Here is a 24,278-nt window from a genome sequence, read left to right as displayed (position 1 = left end):
CTAAACGTTAGGGTAATGATCCCGTAACTCGCGCGACAAGTCAACTTGGCGGTGATGTTATGCCGCCACGGTAATATTCCGAATGCATAAGCCAGTGAAGGGATTGCGAGGACATACAATGCGCTTATTTTATTCTTCCCCGAGGGGTGCGATTTCAGTACCAGCTTTATACATCGCAGGAATTCGGACAACAGAGCATCCTTCAGATCATCAACTCGAGCATGGATTTCTTGCAGAATTCTGTCTCGGTTATAACTTGGATGTGGAGGTCACCAATGCTATGTCCAGCGTGCGGGTCGTGATGACCGTTGTGAATGGCTTGGATTCGACACATGTCTAATCCAAACTCCATCCGAATATCATGGCTGTACATATCTAATATTCGCAACACACGTCTAAGGTGTTCGTCGATACCAGCATACAACTTAAGGACATATAAGTACATCAAGAGTGTCAGCTCGCACTTAGTATGTAGACCATACTATATTCCAAAACCATCCCTCAGCATCATTCAGTAGCCATGAAAGGGAGTTAAGTTTCACGCAAAACCAAAGCGGACCCAACGAATCTCTCGGGAAGATGCCTCTCTATATATGGATACGGTTTGAAGTATTAGTACCTTCAGATGAACGCACTGATAAGGTGTTATGCCACCCTTCCATGACTGTCGCCAAAAACTTGATTAACTTCGGGTCAATTCGATACAGCCGTAGAATATCGTTTAGCCAGGTATGCAGGACGATGTCGAAAGCCTTAGCATAATCGATATAGCAACTAAAGAGGTTTCCTTGGTATCTAGTTGCTTGTCCTATAACTACCGAGTCGATACTGAGTTGCTTTTTGAACCCTGAACCGACTTGGCAGCCCTTCTGTTGCAGGGACAGAATGTTGTTGGTCTTCAGATGAGCATTAACCCTTCCATTGAATGAATTGTAGAGGAGAGTAGAGGATTGGTAAGTAAGTAATCGGTCTTGTGTCCGCGGGTTTCTGCACCGTGTCCTATTTAGGGATAAGGTAGGTAATTCCCGCAGTGAGGAAGTTTGGAAATTCTCTCGGCCGACTCATGACCTCATTTATACTGCGTGCAAATCGACTGTGTATACTGGCAAATTTCCTATACAAGAAATTCTGAACCCGATCCAGGCCAGGGCCCTTCGGTTCTTCCAGCTGTTTATTGCTCGTCGAACTTCCTCTCCGGTAATATCCACTAAATTCATGCTATTCGTAGTAGCATAGCGGGTGCCTTGGGCGGTGACTCACCAGCTTTCTGGGCGGGTAATTACCAAAGTCTACCCCAATATTCATTCGCTTTGGTTACCGAAAACTGCACTGTCCAGATGCTCTGTTGGAATTTGTCGAGTGATCTAAAAAAGTTCCGCTATACACTCTGGACACGCTTAGATTGACTTCCGCCATACCGTCATAACCGATTGCATATGACAGAGAGTTTCTGCTTTAGTGTGTTCAGAATTTGAACTACGGGTGTCTCACTGGGATAGCATAAATACTCATTTCCGAGAATTCTATACACGTTCTTTGGAATTCATCCCGAAACTCAGCGGACACTTCAGCTGGACGGTGAAGGAAAGCGCTTTAGCGATCAAGGAAACCATTGGTACTACCGCCTCTGCCCCCATCGACTCTTGGTCACCGCGAAGTCGCTGCGATAGATGAAGTGGTACTGGGCTGCGACCCGCTGCACAGTCACGTGCGCGTATTGCGGGAAACGCTAGACTAAGCCAGCAAGGGGCGCCCCCGCCATTATTATTCCGTAGTGGGAATGGATTATAAAGAGGTTCACATCCTAGATCCATTTCATCCCCAAAGTTCCTGAACTTTTCTCACGTAGCCGCTGAGACGCTGCGGTGGCGTACAGCCATTCAGGCTGAAGCTATCTACCCTTCCACTCCGCTATCTACACTGGACTCCGACAGGGGGGGCCGGTTCATGGGTGACAATGGGAAAACGTTCGGATTCTGAGTGGAAGTTTTTTTTTTATGTTTTCTAGTGATTTTGTGGTGAAGTTTTAGTTTCGTGGAGCTGCGAGGACATCTTCTCCATTGAGTGGGCGACATACAGAGAATATAGCATTTGTAGCCTCCTGTGTTTCCCGTTCGAATGGCGTCTCCTTGCATAGACAGACAAAATATATAAATTCAATCCTCTAGGCAAGGGAAATAAAATACAAGAGACTTCCAAACATTCAAAGTTTTCAAATTCAGGCCGAATGATTTAGAACGATACTGGAGACCCACAAGAATCCCGGTACTATCTCCTCCACAATTTCACTCATCGTTTCTCACAAGTTCGAAATCCTTGAACGCTATGGAATACCTCGCATTGAGTTGGGTTTCAGAAATCAGAACAATGTCAGGCTTTTGTCTTACAGTGAAATTGAGTTTACTATTGAGTTTACGTTAATCGCAATGATCCGAAGATCATTCTGCAGTACAATTGTGGCCGCAGAGCTAGCGTCGGTCATCCTGTATACTCAGAAATTTTGTAATGCTGTTAATTTGAGTCGCATATGAGTGCAGATCTTTACAAATGCAATTGTATCCTCATCATCATGCATTCAATATTGCCCTCAGCCGCTGATCACGGCTTCTCGGCATTCCTTTGGCGGACGACGTCCGCAAATTTGAGTCCTGGAGCTAGCGGTGTAAGAGCTAGGGGTATTCAATGTCGACGTCGCGGCAACTTTTGATACTTGTTTGGCGTCCGGTTCCTTCCGATCTTTGGGATGCGATAAGCGAGACAGCCACGATACGACGCCGTATGTCCACTACTTCAGCAATTTACGCAAAAGGTTTTCTCCTTCCCATCTTCTTAATTAAGTGGGCATTCAGATGCGGGGTAGGCGTCCTCGAACCTAACGCAACGCTAAGTCATTTGGCAGTTAACTGTCGTATGGCGGTTGCGCTGACAACGTCGACTTTTGGCCACCTCACTCCTTTGTAAGCGCACTGCTTAACAATTGAGAAAATTGATGCCGCTCAGGTCACTGACCCAACCATCTAGACCAATTTGCGCCAGGAAATGCGGCAGTACTCGTTTTTCGGCCCCTGATTTTTTTGGGGTGAATCTGGTGACCTTCCGAGAATCCTCGTTGCGGATGTTAGTCAATGCAGGAGGATCCTAAGCGGAAACCAGCCTGTTTTCTGTCGATCAAGCTTTCGAGTTTCGGGATTAATTTGGCTATTATCTTTGCAATACCAGTCCAGTTATTATACTCAAAACGTGTATCCATCTTCCCCTCTCTGGGAAAAGTCTCGGATTCCCAAGATTTCCGTACGAGTGGAAGCAGCAGATCTGCAGTAACTGCATATGCAGCGATAAATAGCTCTGCAGAGAGATTGTTTAGCGCAGCGGCTTTACTCTGTTTGAGTGCATTGATGGCTGAAATGATTTCTTTTCTGCTTGGAGGAACAGTCAGTATCCACATTTGACGGTGACTAGCCATTTCATTCACAAGCGCAGGCACCTCACCGGATGTAATACGGTTAAGAACCCTTCAACCCCTTCCGTTCATCGATCCGCTTCAACGGCTCCGCAGTTAGCCAGACATTGCCGACGACCTTTGTTGCACCCGAGAAAAGAACACTTTTTATGACGGATCAATGCACAGCGAGATAGCTCTCCCACTGTCGAGCAACAGCTGGGTCATACAAGGCGTCGATGTTGAATTTAGAGGGTCACAGCTCCCAAACCTTACGAGAAGCAGCGGACATAACACGCAAGCGAACGTAAGCGACCATCAGATGGTGATCCCTTTTGTGGCTGATGTCAGCGCCTGTCTTGTTACGCACGTCCAGAAGACAACTTCTAAATATACTGCTGATCGCGAAATGGTTGATCTGATTGCTCGTATGGTGTCGGTCAATTGAAAACCAATTGCCCTTATGGCAGGCACTGTGCCCGAACCAATGATGAGGCGGCGGAAGTTGCACAAATCCACAAACAACAGAAACTTTGAACAATCCGCCCGATAATATTGCCTGAAATTAAATCGTTATCAAAAGTATCTTTATCTTTGATATGGGAAATTCTCAGCCATAAGAGCTGGCTAATTCTGGCCTGAGACAATATTAAATAAAGAACTTTGTCGGCCTACGATGGTAAGTTGATGTGCTTTCTATTTTTACGTTCGCTTCCCTGTATCTCTTTCTTCCTTTTTATATTCTCCGTTTGAAAAAACATTAGTACAAGTAGATAGGAATAGCACTGAGAACTTCAAAGCTTCCTTTACCAGGCTCTGATTTGTCGCAATTCAATTTCAAGCATGCTACCAGCAGTAAAATCTAAAACATATTCCTTAATCTGCTTGATCAGATCAACTAGTTGTAGTGGAAAAGGGTTAGCAGGTTGGAACTTCCGATTCATCGATTGCTCATACATCGCGATGCCATGAGGGTTGAATTTACAGAAGATGAAAGAAAACCTTCGCTGGTATGTTGATGTCATCCCTGCTGATAATAAACGTCAGGCAAAAACTGGCCTGAACTCATTATAAAACGACCTGCGGAATGTCCAACCCGAACCAGATGAGCCAGTCCCCAACAGCGTAAACGATGAAAAAAAGGGCCATATAGGATGCACAAACCACTTACCAGCTACTAGCTCTATGTGATGTAATCAAAATGCTATTCTTAATAACTTTATTCCGGATATAGATAGAAGTGACATATAGATAAATATTATCATGACTTTTTTCAAAATTCTGATAATTTCTAAAAATGGGTCAGTAAGTTAAGTGACCTCTTTCTAAACCCCTCCATCCTCCACTTATCTACTGACGTGAAAACTAAAAGTACGGAAAGTACTAATCGAGACCTTCTATTTGTATATTCGGTGGAAACAAAAATGAACACCCCTTGGCTTCCAGCAAGTGATGCTTTCAGTTTCTAGTTGCATCGACTGCGTTCTACAATTAAAAAGCCCAAAAGACATTATTCGTTAAACAATCAACCTCCTACAGTTTTTCTAACGAATACCATTGTCGAATAATTCGTCCAGCCCATGATAGTACCACGTCACCCATGGATGTCATTCTCCCGTTGCTCTAGAAACTTATTTCCAATTTTCTAAATTTCATTTCGCTTCTAGACTAATAAAAGAAATTATCCTTAAAAATATGCATTTTAACTTAATTTAAGGCTTCCACCTAAAACCTCCAGATTTGTAAATCCTAATTCCATTGTAAAAGAGGTACAACTGAAGTGACCATATATTTATTGCCATGCTATGTACTTGTATATGCTGACGTGGAATTGGACGTATTTCCTCTAAGCGCTTGGCTTCAAGCAATATTGACGCAATTGTGTCTCATATTGTGGAGCTGCGAATCCACTTACCATGCTGCGATGCTGAAAGACGAGCGAACGATGATATAAAGCAAGGCATTAGTGGACTTTGCTTTGCTCGAGGGGTATTTCGCTCGCCCAAGGATCTGGGAAGCGATGAGTTGTGTTTTCGATTTCGCACGGGCAGACGGATTAATTTGGAAAAATATTGTCAGCGGTTTCGCTTCAGATATCAAAAAATGAGTGCTAATTCTGCCACCTAACTTACGTAAACTGATTACCGATAAATTCACCTGGGAACTTCCATGGAGGGAAAAGGGAGCAGCCTGAGAATAGCCTGCGCAATGCAGATGCGGTAATTATTATTTTTATTTTCTGGAAGAGAGAGGAAAGGACGAGGGTGAAGCGCTTTTCAAGCGCTAGCAGTAGTTTGCCACGGGTGCGGTTGTGTTGCTGCTGTACAACAGGACAACGTGGTCGAGACATATCTACTCCCGCCCCCCGTCGATCAGTTCTGGCGCTCGCGCTTAGATGTCGTTGGAGAACCTCACTTCCACTTAGTACCTTTTCCAGCCATCCTTTTCAAAGCAGTTATTAGTGTCATCATTCCCGCGACCGTATTGGCGATATTTATTACTAGCCACCCACAAACAGAGTGCACGCAAGTATTGCAAGAGAAAAATTATAGAAAACGTTGCATATTACTAAGTATATTGATTCAAATCTTCCTGGACTTGGGACTAGCATTTAAGGAAATAACTTGCCCGACGTCTCTCTGTACAAATCACGATTCTTGTATATCGATTGTGCCAATATTTATCAAGTAAATAACAATAACATTACATAATGTTTTTATTTTTTTGAAAACATTATTTCCTAATATAGAAATCTTTTATCCTAGATTTGCGGACGATTTGGAGAAATTGTTCAATCCAATGTCTTTCATTGTATTCGTCTTCAGTACAGTCCTGCTTTGCGTTGTAGCTTTCCAGCTCGCAGCGGTGAGTACAAACACAACTTCCGCCTAAGTAAATAAATTCAAAGGAAATGTTCTGGCTATTCCCTGTTCCTTACAGCGGGGTGTTAACCTAACCACTAGTCGATATATATTTTGGCTGTGTGCATGTCTGTTTGAAGTACATATCCTTAGCAACATCGGACAAAAGCTTATTGATGCGGTATGTCATTTACTTGAATAATAATCGTATATACGTGAATCAAATTTGTACTTTTTTTAGAGTCAACAGATGGCCAATGAGTTTTATATGTGCAACTGGGAGCATGTCATACAGTACGGATCGCAACAAGATAATATCCAATTAATCCGATCTCTTCAGTTTGCAATAGCAAGATCGCAAAAGCCCGTTTGCATCACGGTGTTGAAATTTACTAAAATTTCACTTGTAACTTTCTTGAGGGTAGGTAGGATCCGATTGCAATAGAAAAGATCTCAGCAAAGTTAAGAAATGGATGAGTTCCGGTCGAATCAAGAATATTTCTCTGCAATTGTATCAAGATCGTATCATTTTGCTTTCCAATTATTCTTTTCATTACTGCTATGCATTGAAAGTTACCGGATTTTCCGAACCAAAACCTTAACTTCAGTCAAGTTTGTTGACCCACATCACACGTCCCCTAGGCAAAATACTTGTAAAGTCATTCGATGTGAACGCAGTCCTATGATTGAAATCACCTTTCCTACGATTTCTTCCGCAACATTGATGCTTTAGTTTCTGGGGTTTTCCAATTCCCGAACTGCACCGAAACGAGAACCCTCACCGACAATCTCCTGTACTGCAACTAACGTGAAATCCGAATTAATCCTGAAGATGCGATCACGATCCAACCAGCATCCACAAAACACCTCACTCCGAAGATCGAATTCCAAACAATGATCCCAAACGGGAGACGCAAATCCCTGCAAATTGATTTAGTTCACAGTTATCACCAACAAAAACGCAGGCAAGGTTGGAGACAGAAAAGACCGACTTATTTCCATGCGGTCTTTTTTTGTCCCAACCAACGGCACTGTCTCACAGCTAGTCCCCCACTCCCGTGGCGAGCTCTAAAAAGTGAAGAGTTCCGCGCTATCTATTTGTTCGCATTCGCATCATTCGAAATAAATTTCGAATGCTGCGAATCCTGCCGCGCCACAATGCCACCTACTCCGTCTGTTATAGATAAATTCAAAACTGTTACAAACTGATACAAACTCAAGGAGATTCGTAACACTGATGCACTACATAAAGTGCCGTATCCGACTACTACACCACAGTATATCTAATAGACAGTACCCACACTCAATGGTCCCGGACTTGCGAATATATTAGGGAAGCTTATCCGTACACATTATAGTCCCTAACATCTAGCAGTCCAGGAGCGTGAGGAGGAATACAGGGATCTGCGAAGCACCCTTAAGAAGGCCATTCGGAGAAGCAAGCGGGAATGCTACCAGAAGCTCTGCATGGAGGCTAATACGAATCCGTGGGGTACAGCCTACCAAGTTGCAATGAAGAAGATCCGCGGGTGAAAATCACCCCAGGTGACATGCCCACGGCTCTTGTTGCAAATAATTACAACTCTTTTCCCGCAGCAGGAGCAGGACGAAAAAGAACCCCAACTGGCAGCTCAGCAGGACGTCTTCTCGATCCCTGATGTTACCGAAGAGGAACTTTGGGAAATCTGCAGACGTATTGGGGACAGCAAGGCTCCGGGATTGGACGGAATTCCGAACAGGGCTCTGAAGGTTGCGGTCCAGGCCAGACCAAGGTGGTTCGCAAGCACATTCGAATCGTGCATGGTGGAAGGAGTGTTTCCCGCCCAGTGGAAGAGGCAGAAGCTGGTGTTGCTACCGAAGCCCCAAAAACCACCTGGCGTGCCATCTTCATATCGCCCTATTTGTTTCTTAGACACCATGGGGAAGATGTTGGAGAGGGTGATATACAACAGGCTGCTCCCGTTCATCGAGCTTGCGGGTGGTCTTTCGAAGCGGCAATATGGGTTTCGGCGAGCCCGTTCTACGGTCGATGCAGTAGCAAAGGTCGTGAAATCGGCTCGAAATGCAATGGCTATGGGCAAATGCTGTGCTCTGGTGACGCTGGACGTCAAAAATGCTTTTAACTCAGCCAACTGGGGTGGATTAAGGGTGCTTTGGCCAAACTGGGTGTTCCTAGCTACTTGGCTCGGCTCATCGAGAGTTACCTTTCGGACAGACTTCTCTGGTACGAGACGGACGACGGGCCGAAGGAGTACATTGTGACAGCAGGTGTGCCTCAAGGTTCTGTATTGGGACCGCTGCTGTGGAACATAATGTACGACGGAGTGCTTGGCCTTCGCGTGCCGGAGGAGACAACGCTGATTGGTTTTGCGGACGACTTGGCGGTAATTGCAATTGCAAAACATCCCGAGGACGTGGAGCTTTATGCAAATGAAGCCATTCATACCATCAAGTCATGGTTACGAATGGCCAAGCTGGACCTGACGGACGAAGAGACGGGGGCGGTCCTCATTACCAACCGTAGGAAGAACAACACGGTTACCATCCGGGTTGGTAATCGTGAGGTCGTCTCAAAATCGGTTGTCAAATACCTGGGGGTGATGATCGATGCCAAGCTGAGTTTCAAGGGACACTTGGATTATGCGCGAGAAAAGGCAGCAAATGCCAGCTCATCCCTTGCAAGGATGATGCCTAACGTGGCAGTCGCAGGCTACTCATCGCGGGAGTGGTGAGGTCGATCCTGCTATACGCGGCCCCTGTCTGGGCGGGAGCGTTGAACCACGCGGTCAACCGGAGGAAGATATGTTCGGCATACCGGCCAATTGCGCTAAGGGTGTGCAGCGCATTTAGGACGGCGTCGACGGAGGCAGTGTGTGTTATCGCAGGAATGATCCCTATAGATCTTCTAGCGAGCGAGGCACACTGGCTCTACGAAAAACGGAAGGCAAATCCAGCCGAGGTGAATGCGGATTTCCGAAAAGCCATCAGGAGAGAGTTGTGTGGCAAGTGGCAACAACGATGGGATAACTCCGACAAGGGCAGCTGGACCCATACATTGATCCCGTGCATCGAGAAATGGGTCAACCGAAAGCACGGAGAATTGAATTACCACCTGACACAGTTCCTTACGGGACACGGTGGCTATAGGAAGTACTTGCATCGCTTCGAGTTGGACGAGTCTCCCAACTGTCCTGAATGCGGTGCTACACTCGAGGACCCGGAGCACGTTATGTTCTATTGTCCCAGATTTCTACAGCAGAAAAGGAGGTTGAACAGCATCTTAGGGGCGGACATCGAGCCCTCCAACCTGGTGGAAGAGATGTTGAAGTCGGAGGAAAACTGGATGGCGGTAAATGAGGCAGTAGCCGTGGTGCAGACAAAACTCCTTGAGTTGGATCGAGCTCGGAAGGCGGCGCGACGGAGACGCGACATGGACGAGCTGGTATGGCGAACAAGAGCTTCCCCCGCGAAGTAATACTTCACGTTGGTCCCGCGGGGAGGGACAGAAGAGTGGGGGTGGAGCAGCAGCGTCTTTCTAAGATTTCCACCTCCATCCATAAAAAAAAAATCTAGCAGTATCAACATTTGGTTTAGTACCTACGATGTGTACGGATAGACTTCCCCAATATATTCGCAAATTCGGTCCATTGAGGGGGTCATCCCGTGTGTCGGGTTGGAGAAATCAATTTTTTTTTGGCATGAATTGTATCTATATATAGTGAAGAATATGTGGGCAAAGGGATTTTCCGATATTCCGAGTCGTTCTGAAATTACAGTGTTAAACAGGTAAGGAGTTTGCAGCAGCGGCTAGAGTACTCGATAAGAAAGAGCATCGAATCTTTTTTTACCTGTTAGTTTTTTACCTGAGCCTTATAAATTCGAACACAGGTATAAATATAAAAAGATGGAAAACCAATCAATTGTCTAAACTTATTTGCTGTTTGGAGTAAAAAGGATAATCCAATCTAGAGTGAGCACTGAAAGGCTTTCAAGCTATACTCAGTTATATTTTGTTGTAAGTATTGTGCTGTTTGTGTGTTCAGTGATTTTTTTTAATGGATCATACGAAGGGAGATCGCTTTAACGTTCAACGTCATGCTCGCACTAATCGATACTCATCAGAGAAGAAAAAGGACTTCGCATCAACATCAGCAAAGAAACTTTTAGCAAGCATGAACAGACGAGAAAAGAATGGGAACGCGGCTTAGAAATACAAAGAAGAATCACAAAGGCATTGGTGGAAAAGGGGCTGGAAAACTTACTGATAAGGTTATTAACGACCTCACTGCATTTTTTGGGCTAACTATTCCTCCACACGCAAATTCGATAGAAGGAATGAAGCAAGAAATTTGGGCAACTTTCTTCAATAAATGTTCTACAGACGAAATCCTCAGCATCAAAATTTTCCAACAGGCGAGGACAATTGGTGGAAATGGCACAAAGCTAAAGGAGAACTGGATAGTTTCCACTACGAAAAGGCATCTTTGACTGAAGAAGTTCAAACAGTCATCAAACCAATCTACGAAGATTTGTCACGAGATGATCTCTTGAACAGATGTTTAGGAGTAGAGACCCAGAATAACAATGAATCGTTAAATTCATTGATCTGGACTTTCGCTCCTAAACACCCTCATTCTGGGGCCAAGGATGTAGAAATAGTCACTTTTCTGGCTGTAATTATTTTCAATGAAGGATTCAATGGCATTCTCAAAATCCTAGTGACAATGGGATGTCAAGTTGGTCACATATGTCAGGTTTATGCCGACCGCCTAAATGAACCGCGATTTTGACGGTCCGAACGGCGATCGACTGACCTCTCTAAAAGAGCCAGAATTGAAACCAGAGAGCAACAATTGGCCTTACAAGATTTTTTTGAAGAAATGGAGGGTGCTCTCTATGGACCAGGTATAGCAGATTAATGCTGAGTTAAAATTTTACTGTTGATAATGACATTTAAATTTTCAAATGCGCTTTTCTCGAAACTGCATCTTGAAAATCGGCTGCCACCATAGCTCAAAATCTTTTCACGACTTCTTTATACATATTTCTACGGTCCGCAAACTAGGATTGGTCGTTTTTTTTTTATTCATAAAAAAAGCCATAAAAAAACACCAAAATCCAAAAAATTAAGTTCAAAAGCCCACCAAAAATTCACCTTTTAATATTTTCTAATTATCCTAGTTTGCGGACCGCAGAATATTGTCCACATTAAAATGCCATTTAGTTTTTTTCCTCAGATGAACACAGCGCCCTCCAGCGTGGCAGCAGAAAAGCACCTTTTTTTGAAGATGGGTGCATAAATTGACACGTATTCCGAAAACTGGCTACGATATCAAGCTGAAACATATGGTAAAAACCGCGTTTCTATCTTTATCCAGTCCTCCAAAATAATTTTTCAAAAAAAGGCAAAAAAACGGCCTTCACACGGGATGACCCCCTTGAGTGTGGGTACTATTTATTAGATGTGCTATGCCCTATACTATACATAACCTGGGGGGGTTGAAATTTTAGCCGTCGGAGCCGCCCGAAAAGAGCATTCAATTCTGTTTACATTATACCACACTACCAAATAATGATGGACCTCAAAACTAAGCCGCTGGAGCTGTAATCTGTTTCAATGAAGCTTGGCTTTGTCAAAAATCGGAGGGTTTCACTGCCGATTGCCTCCCATTTGCCGCTTCATAAGTTTTCACTAGGCTTTGCCCAATGATTTCTAAATACGACTATGCTTTTCCTTTCTTAAAGCCTCTCCTTGTTTGCAGGGTTCAATCAGTTCCACTAGCCAGTTCTTCTTCGTCTGCTTCATATCCTATTGATGCATTTACACTGGATGTGCTGCATTTCGCTAGGAGTGAATTTGATGTTCTGTGTTCTAATTTGACAGCTAAGCTATAACATGAGTTTTTTTAATTTGCTCAACTTTTTTCGAAATTCCTAATATCCCTTTCCTAGTTAAATCCGATCACGAACTTTACCTTGTGTAACTGGGGCCATTCACCCCACTTCTCGTTTGACTGTGCAATTTTATTTCAGCACTTTTCGATGGGTATACAATTCTTCACTTGAATGCGACATGTAACATCAAACAGCATATTCCTGTTGCTCCTATTATCCTCCCAAGAATCCGTCCCTGATTCTTGTTCACATTTCAGTTCGTGCCACACATTACTCCCTATATTCATTGTCTACATTTGTGTCAGTATTATCAAATTGAACATTTTTTTAATACGCTGCCAGACATTCCCGCACCAGCTTTTCACCCTTTGTAAGGACCTCAATTTTCCCCTCAATTCAATCATCATCATCATCGACGGTGCAACAACTGGTATCCGGTCTAGGACTGCCTTAATAAGAAACTCCAGACATTCTGGTTTTGCGCCGAGGTCCGCCAATTCGATATCCCTAAAAACTGTCTTTCGTCCTGAACTACGCCATCGCTCCAGCTCAGGCAGGGTCTACCCCGTCTTCTTTTCCTACCATAGATATTGCCCTTATAGACTTTTCGAGCTGGATCATCTTCATCCATACGGATTAAGTGACCCGCCCACCGTAACCTACTAAGCCGGATTTTATCCACAACTTGACGGTCATGGTATCACTCATATATTTTGTCGTTATGTGGGTTACTGAATCGTCCATTCTCATGAAGGGGCCAAAAATTCTTCGGAGGATTCTTGAACGCAGCCAAGAGTTCGCAATTTTTCTTGCTAAGAACCCAAGTCCCCGAGGAATACATGAGAACTGGTAAGATCATTGTCTTGTACAGTAAGAGCTTTGACCCTATGGTGAGACGTTTCGAGCGGAACAGTTTTTCTAAGCTGAAATAGACTCTGTTGGCTACCAACAACCATGTGCGGATTTCACCATGGGAGCTGTTATCGGTTCTGGTTTTCGTCCCTAGATAGGAGAAATTATCTACGGTCCCAAAGTTGTATTCCCCCATCTTTATTCTTTCCGTTTCACCAGTGCAGTTTGGTTAGTTGGTTGGTTTTCGGTGCTGACGTTGCCACCATATATTTCGTCTTGCCTTCATTGATGTGCAGACCAAGACCTCGCGCCAATCGCCGCCTGCTCGATCTGGATGAAGGCAGTGTGTACGCCTCGGGTCCTTCTTCCCATGTTGTCGATATTGTCAGAATAGGCCAGTAGTTGGGTGGGCTTAAAGAGGATCGTACCTCTTGCATTTACCTTAGCATCACGGATCACTTTCTCGAGGGCCAGGTTAAAGAGGACGCATGATAGGACATCCCCTTGTAATACCGAATGGTCTTGAGAGTGATCCTGCTGCTTTTATCTGGCCTCGCACATTGGTCAGGGTCAGCCTAGATAGTCTTATCAATTTCGTTGGGGAAACAGAATTCTCTGATGGACGTGTACAACTTTACCCTGACTATGCTATCATAGGCGGCTTTAAAGTCGATGAAGGAATGGTGGAACTGATGTCCATATTCCATTTCTATAGCTTGCCGCACAGATCTGATCTGCTGCTGATTTGCCTGCAGTGAAGCCTCTTTGGTATGGATCAATGATGGTCTGAGCGCTTGAGGCTATCCGGTCTAGCAAGATAACGGAGAATATCTTATAGATGGTATTCAGCAACGTGATACCTCTATAATTGCTGCACTGGGTGATATCTCCGTTTTTATGTCTGATACAGATAATGCCTCGTTGTCAGTCGTCAGGCATTGATTCGCTGTTCCACACCTTGAGCGCAAGTTGATGAACCACTTGGTGTAACTGGTCGCCTCCATATTTAACCAATTTTTGTAACTCCATCGGCTCCTGCGACTTATGATTTTTAAGCCGATGAATTGCATGGATTGTTTCTTCTACACTTGGTGGTGGCAGTATTTGTCCGTCGTCTTCAGTGGGCGGGACCTCCAACTCGCCGATGTTCTGGTTGTTCAGTAGTTCATCATAGTACTCAACCCATCGCTCCAATATGCCCATTCTGTCGGAAATCAGATTTCCCTCTTAGTCTCGACAGATGAACATCGAGGTCGGTAAGGCTTCATCCTGCTGACTTGTTGGTAAAGCTTCCGCGCCTGGTGCCGTTGCTCCCTGTACTTTTCGAGTTCACATACCTGTTGCTTCCCCCATGCTTCCTTTTTCCATCTGTAAAGTAGCTTCTCCGCTCGCCGGAGTTCGCGATAAGTCTCCGCGCGTGCCTGCCTCCTTTGAGAATGCAACATTACTCGGTATGCGGCATTCTTCCGTTCCTTTGCTGCTGCTTTCATCGTCAAACTAGCCGTTCCGACTCTTTTTGCGGCTGGGGCCAAATATGTTTGTGGCCGTATCAATAATAACGTTATTAACGTGTTTGTGAAAATCATTAGTTGATGCTTCATCTCCAGGATCTCTGTTGACTGCGGTTATTGCGGCGTCCATTTCACTCTTATAGGTGTTGCGAAGGGCTGTGTTGTGGATGGCTTCAGTGTTAACTCTCACCTGATTGTCAGAGGGGATTCTGGGTGGTGTTGGTATTCGAGCTCGGAGCACCATGCCAACGAGATAGTCTGAGGCTGAGAGGTGACGGCGTTCCAAAAATTAAAATATATTTTTTACAGCCATTTGTAACACAACTATGAAATATTTTTCATACTAAATGTTGTTCAACATACGTTACAATTACCAAATAAAAAAATTTCGTTGTTTTTTTTAAACACAAGAAAATTACCTGTTTTTTGAGCTACAAGTGGAGTTAACCCCTTAATCGCAGCCATCCTCGCAAATCAACTCAAGGGAAGTTAATACTCACTACATCTTAGCTAATAAACAAATACTATCCATAATGAAGTTGTGACCAACGTTTTGTCAGTAAGGCTCAATCAGAGGAACAAAATAAACGTCTTTTTCCCTTATATAGGTATTGCTGCTCATCAAATTTGGTACCAATAGATGTTTTCGAAAAAAGTATTTGTGACAGAGAGGCAAATAGTAGAGCTAGTTTAATAATGTTTTCTTTTTACACAAATCCTTGAAAGTTTATTGTAGTGCAAAATTGAAATGAAGAAATATCCAAATTAAATAATTCAATAAATACAGGGTGCGGCAGCATAACTTCCTTTTTTCAAAACTCAATAAAAACTATTGTATGCATCGGAAAATATTTATTTATTTTTTATAATGTAGGTACATGTCTAAAGTTTTTATTTACATTGTTTTGAAGATCAAATCTGTTAGGTGACGTCCCCCATTCTCCATACATTACGTAAACCGATTTCTGGCGTTTGTCACGACTCTTGTTAGGATAGCAGGTGTTATGTTGGCAATTTCTTCTTGGATGTTGGTCTTCAAATCTTGTAGGGTTCTTGGACGGTTCACATAAACACGGGATTTCAAAAACCCCATAGAAAAAAATCACAAGGGGATAGATCGGGAGAGCCTGCCGGCCATTCCAAATAGCCTCTAATTGAGATAAGGCGCTCTGGAAAGTGTTCCCTCAAAACAGCCATCGATGCTCTTGAAGTGTGTGCTGTTGCACCGTCTTGTTGGAACCAAGTGTCCCCCAAATCCAAATTTTCTAGTCTTGGGGAAAAAAAAATTCTGTAGCATGTTTACATACCGGTCCGAATTTACTATCACTGTAACCTCATTTTCCTCAAAAAAACCAGGAACCAATAATTCCAGCTGAGGAAATTGCACACCACACTGTGACTTTGGGTGAATGCAAAGGCTTTTGATGCAATTCTCGAGGATTGGTGTCAGCCCAGTAGCGCATGTTTTGTTTGTTAACCGACCCACACAAATGAAAATGGGCTTCATCGCTAAAAAAAACAATAGCACCCTCGGGAACAGAATGATCGGATAGTTCAAGGGCAGATGCGTGTTTGCGCGCAGAACGCCGTGGCGATCGCAACATTGACGCTCTCACTGCTTCAATGTTCTCAGGTGATCTAACGGGCCGAGGGACTTCAGTTCTTCCTTTTGTCGCACTTGCAGTTTGTCTGAATGTAGTGACCCATGTAACAATTGATTTGCGGTCTGGGACGGGAGCCAACGGGGCTAAATTAAAGCGACTCCGAAATGCACGCTGTGTTGCAATAACCGAACATCCACTTGAAAAGTAAACCTCAACGGCAAAGGCACCCTCCTCACTATTCCAAAGCATGATGGCGACTGAACCATGTCGGGACAAAACTTTACAGTATCCCCTCTTGAACGAGAGCACTAGCGCTCCGCTATTACATCAACTAACTGAGTGGTGCGCATTATAAAAAAGGAAGTTATGCTGCCGCACCCTGTATAATCCCTGCATTCACCAACAAAATTAAAAGTCATTTTTTCCCTTTCAGGTACTCAACACAGCACTTTCATACTTCATGTTCCTCAACACTATGCAAGATGTTAATAAGAAAAATTAAAAAATGTCAAAGAATTCCCTTAATTAGATACATTAGAATTTTGTTCACTCACGAATCTTCTAATGATGGTGTCTTCAATCAGAGTTGTGCATATATTTCGTTCACAAATAAATTAGACCTCAAAAGACTAGAGAAGAATTTATTTTATTTTAAACGTTTTTATTTTAAATGGTGTCACTAGCAAAAGTAGGCTCGCAATACCGTCCACGAGAAGCCAAAAGCATAGACAGTAAGAAGTGGCTTGTATAGTAGACTAAGACAACAAACACAAACCGGACTATTTACATAGTCTAGGCTGCCGAAACTGGTAACACTGCGCACGGAGAGTACCTAACCATACCCCACTTCAGGTTCCGAAGGTAAGTAGGGCGTGAACGACAACACGATTGAGCTCGGTAACTACGTGGGAATACGCCGAAAAAGATTCATAGTTTGTTAAAAAAGCTGCCGGTAAACAAACGATTCATTTTTGAGACATTAGCTCGATACCGCGAAACAGCTGATGTGGTTGACAGGCCGCGGGAGGGGCACCCGCGCTCCGTACGTCGCCCGAATGTCGTGCATTCTGTGCTTGAGCATGTTCGTCAGAATCCTCTTGGCAAACAGAAACGAATGTTGGCGGAAAAGGGCGTTTCAACTCGAAATATGAGTTGTATTTTACGAGAAGATCTCGGTCTCGGCGGTGAGTTAGCCATATGTTAAAGCCAAAACTGAAGGGAATACGGCGAACTCAGTGTGCTGCTCTCCTGCAATGATTTCCCGGTAAAAAATTTCTACCATCGAGGAAAAATTCAACCGACAAAACGATCGAGTATATGCTCACAATTGTTTTGAATCCAAACAAAATGCCCCGCGAGTCCAGCTTGGTCATGTGGAGCGTCTCATATCAGGGAGTAGCTGATATTCATTTCCCCTCATAACCGCAGATGAGTGGGCCCCAGGCAGCCCAAATTTGAATCCTCTGGACTACAGCCTTTGGGCTAAGTTAGAGGAGACTGCCTGCGATGGAACTTATACCGATTTGGAGAGTTTGAAGGCCAGCATCTTGCGTGCAGCTCGAGAAATGCAGCTTCATACCGTGCGTGAAGCGATCAATAAATGACGTCAGAGACTTTGGGTCTGTATAGCTGCTAGCGGTGGCCATTTTGAATAATTTTATTTTTTCGTTTAAAAGCTCTATGTTTTCCTTTTCTAATGGTGTACTTTTCGATTGATTTGGTTTATTATTTCGTGAGAAGCAAAAGATTTGTTTGACTGACAGAACTTATGGCTATGCTATGTACATGCACGTTAGTTCCATTTCTACATAGCTCGTAGTGCATTGAGAATAACTGACTGTTCAGTTCAATGTGATCATCGCCACCAATGGGGCAGCAACCGGTATTCAGTGTAGACCTGCCTTTGTAAGAAACTCCACCAATTCGATATCTCTAAAAGCTGTCTGGCGTTATGGAGTACGCCACCGCTCCATCTCAGGCAGAGTCTGAGACGTTCTATTTTTCTATCCCCTACAGACTTTCTGGGCTAGATCATACGGTTTAAATGCATGAACCAAAAATTCTTCGAGGGATTCTTCTCTCGAAAGCGAATAAGAGATCGCAATTTTTTTTTTAAGCTAAAAACCCAAGCCTCCGAGAAATACATGAGGATTGTACAGTAAGAACTTTGAGTTTTGAGACATTTGGAACGGAACAGTTTTTGTAAGCTGAAATAGTTTCTTTCGGCAGTTTACAACAGATTTCGTTGTCGAAGTTGTTATTGGTTGCGATATTCAACCCTAGATAGGAGGAACTATCAACGATTTTAAAGTTATAGTCGCCTATCTTTATTGCCCTCATTTCACCAATACCATTTGATGCTGTTGCTTCTTTGATTTTTGGTGTTCATATTGCTACCATGTTCAGTGTGGTGTTAGCATTTTCCCTCCTAATAATAATAATAATCGTTGGCGCGACAACCATATTGGATCAGGGCCTTGAAGTGTGGTAGAGCACTTCATTCAAGACCGTAAAGACAGCAGGTCCTTCAATATTTTTTTGCAGAAAACTGAGAGTGTTTATACATACATACATTGGCTGAAAAAAAGCAAAATGGCGGCGCCATAGCTGCTTAAACTTGTCTCCTATAGTTTATGCTGTGAAATCCCTAGCCCCTTGTACTAAGCTGAATTCAACCATCAACCATCAAAAACTGTCCATCAGAATAGATTATTTTATTATCTGCCTATCATTAACGGGAAAAAAAACGAATGAAAATTTAGGCATAAGAAGAAAAAAATTACACTTTTTATTATAACCAAATTGTTAATAACAATATTTTTAGCAAGAATTAAAACAAACTTTTATATATGGAAATACGTTAAAGAATATCTGGGCAAAATTTCAACAACGACAACACGGAAAAAAACAGGTTTCGAAAAAACGAGGGTAAAGTCTTCGTTCTTGTAAAGTAGAGATAAAACAATTTATATTTACCCAACCTTGATCTGCGGTGTCAAGACGTTCACGATCCTTCTACTTCGAAAAGATTATTCACTATGGCTGCATTTTTCTTACAAAATTTACAAAACTTACATTGGCAAGAAATTGAAAGCCATAGATTATAAAGAACTCACTGGCCTAATCGCTTTTGGTACTCCCGGCGCTCATCACTTCGCTGACTTTCTAGTGACTTTGAAAATATAATATACTCTTGTAGCAAATTAATTAAAAAGATGAAAGTTCTGGAGGATCTTCCTTCCTTCAGTTATAGCTTTTTTATTAATAGTAGGATTTCCGCAAAACTTTCCAGTCAGATATTCCATACCACGACATATCAGAAACTGTTATAATGTTAGGATCAACTTAAAGGGGGTCTCGAAATAAATTTTCAAAATTTGGTGATTTACTATTACGAAAGACGTACAAACTGCCGTCATCCAGTAATCGGCGCGAGATCTTGTGCTGCACATCAATGAGGGCAAGACAAAGTATATGGTGGCAAAGTTAGCATCAAAAACCAACCAACCAACAACATCAAACCGCTGGTCAAACGGGAAGAATAAAGATAGGAGATTACAACTTTGAGACCGTTGGTAATTTCTCCTATCTAGGGTCAAAAGTCACAACCGATAACAGCTACGATGAGGAAATCCGCGCACGGTTGTTGTCAGCCAACAGAGCCTATTTCAGCTTAAAAAGACTGTTCCGCTCAAAACGTCTCACCATAGGGTCAAAGCTCTTACTGTACAAGGCAACGACCTTGCCAGTCCTCATGTATTCCTCGGAGACTTGGGTTCTTCATCATCTACATCATCAACGGCGCAACAACCGGTATCCGGTCTAAGCCCGCCTTAATAAGGAATTCCAGACATCCCGGTTTTGCACCGAGGTCCACCAATTCGATATCCCTAAAAGCTGTCTGGCGTCCTGACCTACGCCATCGCTCCATCGTAGGCAGGGTCTGCCTCGTCTTCTTTTCCTACCATAGATATTGCCCTTATAGACTTTCCGGGTGGGATCATCCTCATCCATACGGATTAAGTGACCCGCCCACCGTAACCTATTGAGCCAGATTTTTTCCACAACCGGACGATCATGGTATCGCTCATAGATTTCGTCATTGTGTAGGCTACGGAATTGTCCATCCTCATGTAGGGGACCAAAAATTCTTCGGAGGATTCTCCCCTCGAAAGCAGCCAAGAGTTCGCAATTTTTCTTGCTAAGAACCCAAGTTTCCGAGGAATACATGAGGACTGGCAAGATCATAGTCTTGAACAGTAAGAGCTTTGACCCTATGTTGAGACGTTTCGAGCGGAACAGTCTTTTTAAGCTGAAATAGGCTCTGTTGGCTGACAACAACCGTGGGCGAATTTCATCATCGTAGCTGTTATCGGTTGTGATTTTCGACCCTAGATAGGAGAAATTGTCAATGGTCTCTAAATTGTATTCTCCTATCCTTATTCTTCTTCATGTTTGACCAGTACGGTTTGATGATGTTGGTTGCTTCGTCTTCGGTGCTGACGTTACCACCATATATTTCGTCTTGCCTTCATTGATGTGCAGCGCAAGATCTCGCGCCGCCTTCTCGATCGGGATGAAGCCAGTTTGTACGTCTCGGGTCGTTCTTCCCATGATGTCGATATCGTCAACATAGGCGAGTAGTTGGGTGGACTTGAAGAGGATCGTAACTCTTGCATTTACCTCAGCATCACGGATCACTTTCTCAAGGGCCAGGTCCCCTTGTCGTAGACCGTTGTTGATGTCGAATGGTCTTGAGAGTGACCCTGCTGCTTTTATCTGGCCACGCTGATTGGTCAGGGTCAGCCTAGTCAGTCTTATTAATTTCGTCGGGATACCGAATTATCCCATGGCCGTGTACAGTTTTACCCTGGCTATTCTATCATAGGCGGCTTTAAAGTCGATGAACAGATGGTGCAACGGTTGTCCATATTCCAACAGTTTTTCCATCGCTTGCCGTTGAGAGAAAATCTGATCTGTTGCTGATTTACCTGGAGTGAAGCCTCTTTGGTATGGGCCAATGATGTTCTGGGCGTATGGGGCTATCCGGCCTAGCAAGATAGTGGAGAATATCTTATAGATGGTACTCAGCAACGTGATACCTCTATAATTGCTGCACTGTGTGATATCTCCCTTTTTATGTATGAGACAGATAATGCCTCGTTGCCAATCATCAGGCATTGATTCGCTGTCCCATACCTTGAGCACAAGTTGATGAACCACTTGGTGTAACTAGTCGTCTCCATATTTAACCAATTCGGCTGTAATTCCATCGGCTCCTGGCGACTTATGATTTTTTAGCCGATGAATTGCACGGACTGTTTCTCCTAAACTTAGTGGTGGCAGTATTTGTGTCCGTCGTCTTCAGTTGGCAGGACCTCAAACTCGCCGATGTTCTGGCTGTTCAGTAGCTTATCAAAGTACTCAACCCATTGCTCTAATATGCCCATTCTGTCGGAAATCAGATTTCCTTCTTTGTCTCGGCAGGATGAGCATCGAGGTGTATAAGGCTTCATTCTGCTGACTTGATGGTAAAACGTCCGCGCCTGGTGCGGTTGCTCCCTGTACTTTTCTAGTTCACAGACTTGTTGGTTCTTCCAGGCTTCCTTTTTCCGTCTGTGAAGTCGCTTCTCCGCTCGACGGAGTTCGTGATAAGTCTCTGCGCGTGCCCGCATTCTTTGAGAATGCACCATTACTCGATATGCGACATTCTTCCGTTCCGTTGCTAGCTTACATTCATCGTCAAACCAGCCGTTCCGACTCTTTTTGCGGCTGGGGCCAAGTATGTTTGTGGCCGTATCCATGATAACGTTCTTCAGATGATTGTGAAGATCATTTGTTGATGCTTCATCTCCAGGATCTCTGTTGACTGCGGTTATTGCGGCATCCATTTCCCTCTTATAGGTGTCGCGGAGGGTTGTGTTGTGGATGGCTTCAGTGTTCACTCTTACCTGATTGTCAGAGGGGATTCTAGGTGGTATTGTTACTCGAGCTCGGAGCACACACAAGACAATGACCTTGCCAGTCCTCATGTATTCCTCGGAGACTTGGGTTCTTAGCAAGAAAAATTGCGAACTCTTGGCCCCGTTCGAGAGAAAAAGCCTCCGAAGAATGTTTGGCCCCCTTACATGAAGATAGACGATTCCGTAGCCAACAGAACGACGAAATCTATGAGCGATACCAAGCCCGTCAAGTTGTGGATAAAATCCTGCTCAATAGGATACGGTGGGAGACCACTTAATCCGTATGGATGAGGATGATCCAGCCCGGAAAGTCTATAAGGGTAATATCTATGGTAGGAAAAGAAGACGAGGCAGACCCTGCCTGAGATGGAGCGATGGCGTAGGTCAGGGCGAAAGACAGCTTTTAGGGATATCGAATTGGTGGACTTCGGCCCAAAACCGGGATGTCTGGAGTTCCTTATTAAGTCAGGCCTAGCTCAGATACCGGTTGTTGCGCCGTTGATGATGATGATGAAGTTTATTTGAGCAGATATCAATATGAAGAGTCTTTTGAGGGTTAGAGATTGTAGGCAGACGATGTCTTCAGATTTTTGGGGTGGGTAGCTTCTAAGAGTGACCCCTCAAAATAAATCACCACTGACTAACCGCCATACTCCTACCTACTTCATATCCTAAGATGCTTCTGAAAGTACTAGTCGAGACCCCTCATTTGATATATTTACTGAAAAACGCCTCTTTTATACCCCTGTACACTTGCAGTATGACGACATTTTCTCGATTTTCTTCGAGAAGTTAGTAAGTGTTCACTGTTAAAAAGCTTTGAGCAGCATTAATTAATACATATTGCGAGGTACTTGAAAACATTTTTCTTAAGGTAATAAATGGCGATCTACAGCTGTTTTCCAAGAATGCTTTTTTGGAAATGGTTTGCGGTGGACACGATAACTCGATAATGTTCAGCCAAAACCAAAATTTTAAAAAATGTTCCTTAGTATAACTTATTATCTGATCACTAGATGAAGGATTTGTCCAAATACGAACTATTAAAAAAAATAGCGGCGATTTTAACAAAATTTTTGCTTTTTAGATGTAAAGATTTCGATCTTTTACTTAACAAATTAGAAGTGCTTAGTTCAGCTAGCAGCTATTATATAATAAATAAGTGGTAAATATTTCGCGTTGATTGGACAAAAAGCATTTTGAAAAACAAAACCGTATGAAATTCGGTTCAATGTCTGTCTGTCTGTCTGTCCGTCTGTCTTTTTTTTTATGGATGGAGGTGGAAATCTTGCAGACATTGCCGCGCCAGGTAGCAGCAGCGTTTGGGATTCCCACCCACTAAAACCACCCCCACTTTTTCTTTTTTCCTTTCACCGCGGGACCGCCGCAAAGCATCACTTCGTGGGGTGGACTGCGCTTTAAGAGGCCATGCCTTCCGTTCTTCGCGTCCTCCTTGCGCCCTCCGCTCTTGCAAGTCCCTCTTGTATTCTTTTGATTGCGGAGTTCAGCGCACACCAGTTTCCCTCCGACTTCAACATTTCCCCGACGATGTTCTGTCGGCTTATGTTGCTTTTCAGGGAGTCTTGCAGGCTCCTCCTTTCTGGACAGTGGAACATAACATGCTCCGGTTCCTCAGGTGTGCAACCACATTCAGGACACAAGAGAGAATCATCCAGCCTGAATTGGTGCAGGTACTTCCTGTAACCACCATGTCCTGACAGGAATTGCGTCGGATGGTAGTTAATCTCGCCGTGTCGTCGCTGGATCCACTCCTCAATACGGGGAATCAAGGTGTGGGTCCAGCGACCCTTCTCCGAGTCGTCCCACCATTTCTGCCACTTCTCGAGCGACTCTCGCCTTGCCGCCTTTCGGTATTCTGCATCCTTTTCAGGAGGATTCATTTTCCTTGTCTCGTACAGGCAGCGTGTCTCACTTGCCAGAATGTCTATCGGGATCATTCCCGCAATAACACACGCTACCTCGGCTGATATTGTTCCCTTAGCGCCTCTAAGCGGCAAGTCATATTCACCCTCCTACGATTACTCTCACACGGTAGTGCTTCCTCCCAAACTGGTGCTGCGTATAATAGTGTGGAGCGAACCACTCCGGCCACAAGTAATCTGCGACTGTGTCTTGGGCCTCCAATGTTAGGC

At 43.9% G+C, this 24,278-nt stretch overlaps 1 protein-coding gene across 1 annotated transcript in view; it reads left to right on the top strand.

Annotated features, from left to right (window-relative positions):
• Window positions 1-16,664, top strand: part of LOC119653996 (odorant receptor 13a-like) — a 49,350-nt gene extending 32,686 nt beyond the window's left edge. The window contains exons 5-9 of the mRNA XM_038059157.1: window positions 6,013-6,126; window positions 6,205-6,304; window positions 6,380-6,481; window positions 6,542-6,721; window positions 16,596-16,664. Coding sequence (XP_037915085.1) covers window positions 6,013-6,126; window positions 6,205-6,304; window positions 6,380-6,481; window positions 6,542-6,721; window positions 16,596-16,664 — 565 coding nt within the window. The remainder of the gene's footprint in view (window positions 1-6,012; window positions 6,127-6,204; window positions 6,305-6,379; window positions 6,482-6,541; window positions 6,722-16,595) is intronic.
• The last annotated feature ends 7,614 nt before the right edge of the window (window positions 16,665-24,278 follow it).

This window comes from Hermetia illucens, chromosome 4 (assembly GCF_905115235.1).
Source record: "Hermetia illucens chromosome 4, iHerIll2.2.curated.20191125, whole genome shotgun sequence".
In the NCBI taxonomy this organism is placed as follows: domain Eukaryota; kingdom Metazoa; phylum Arthropoda; class Insecta; order Diptera; family Stratiomyidae; genus Hermetia; species Hermetia illucens.
Note: the sequence above shows the minus strand (reverse complement) of the source record. Positions and strands in the feature narration are given on the sequence as shown.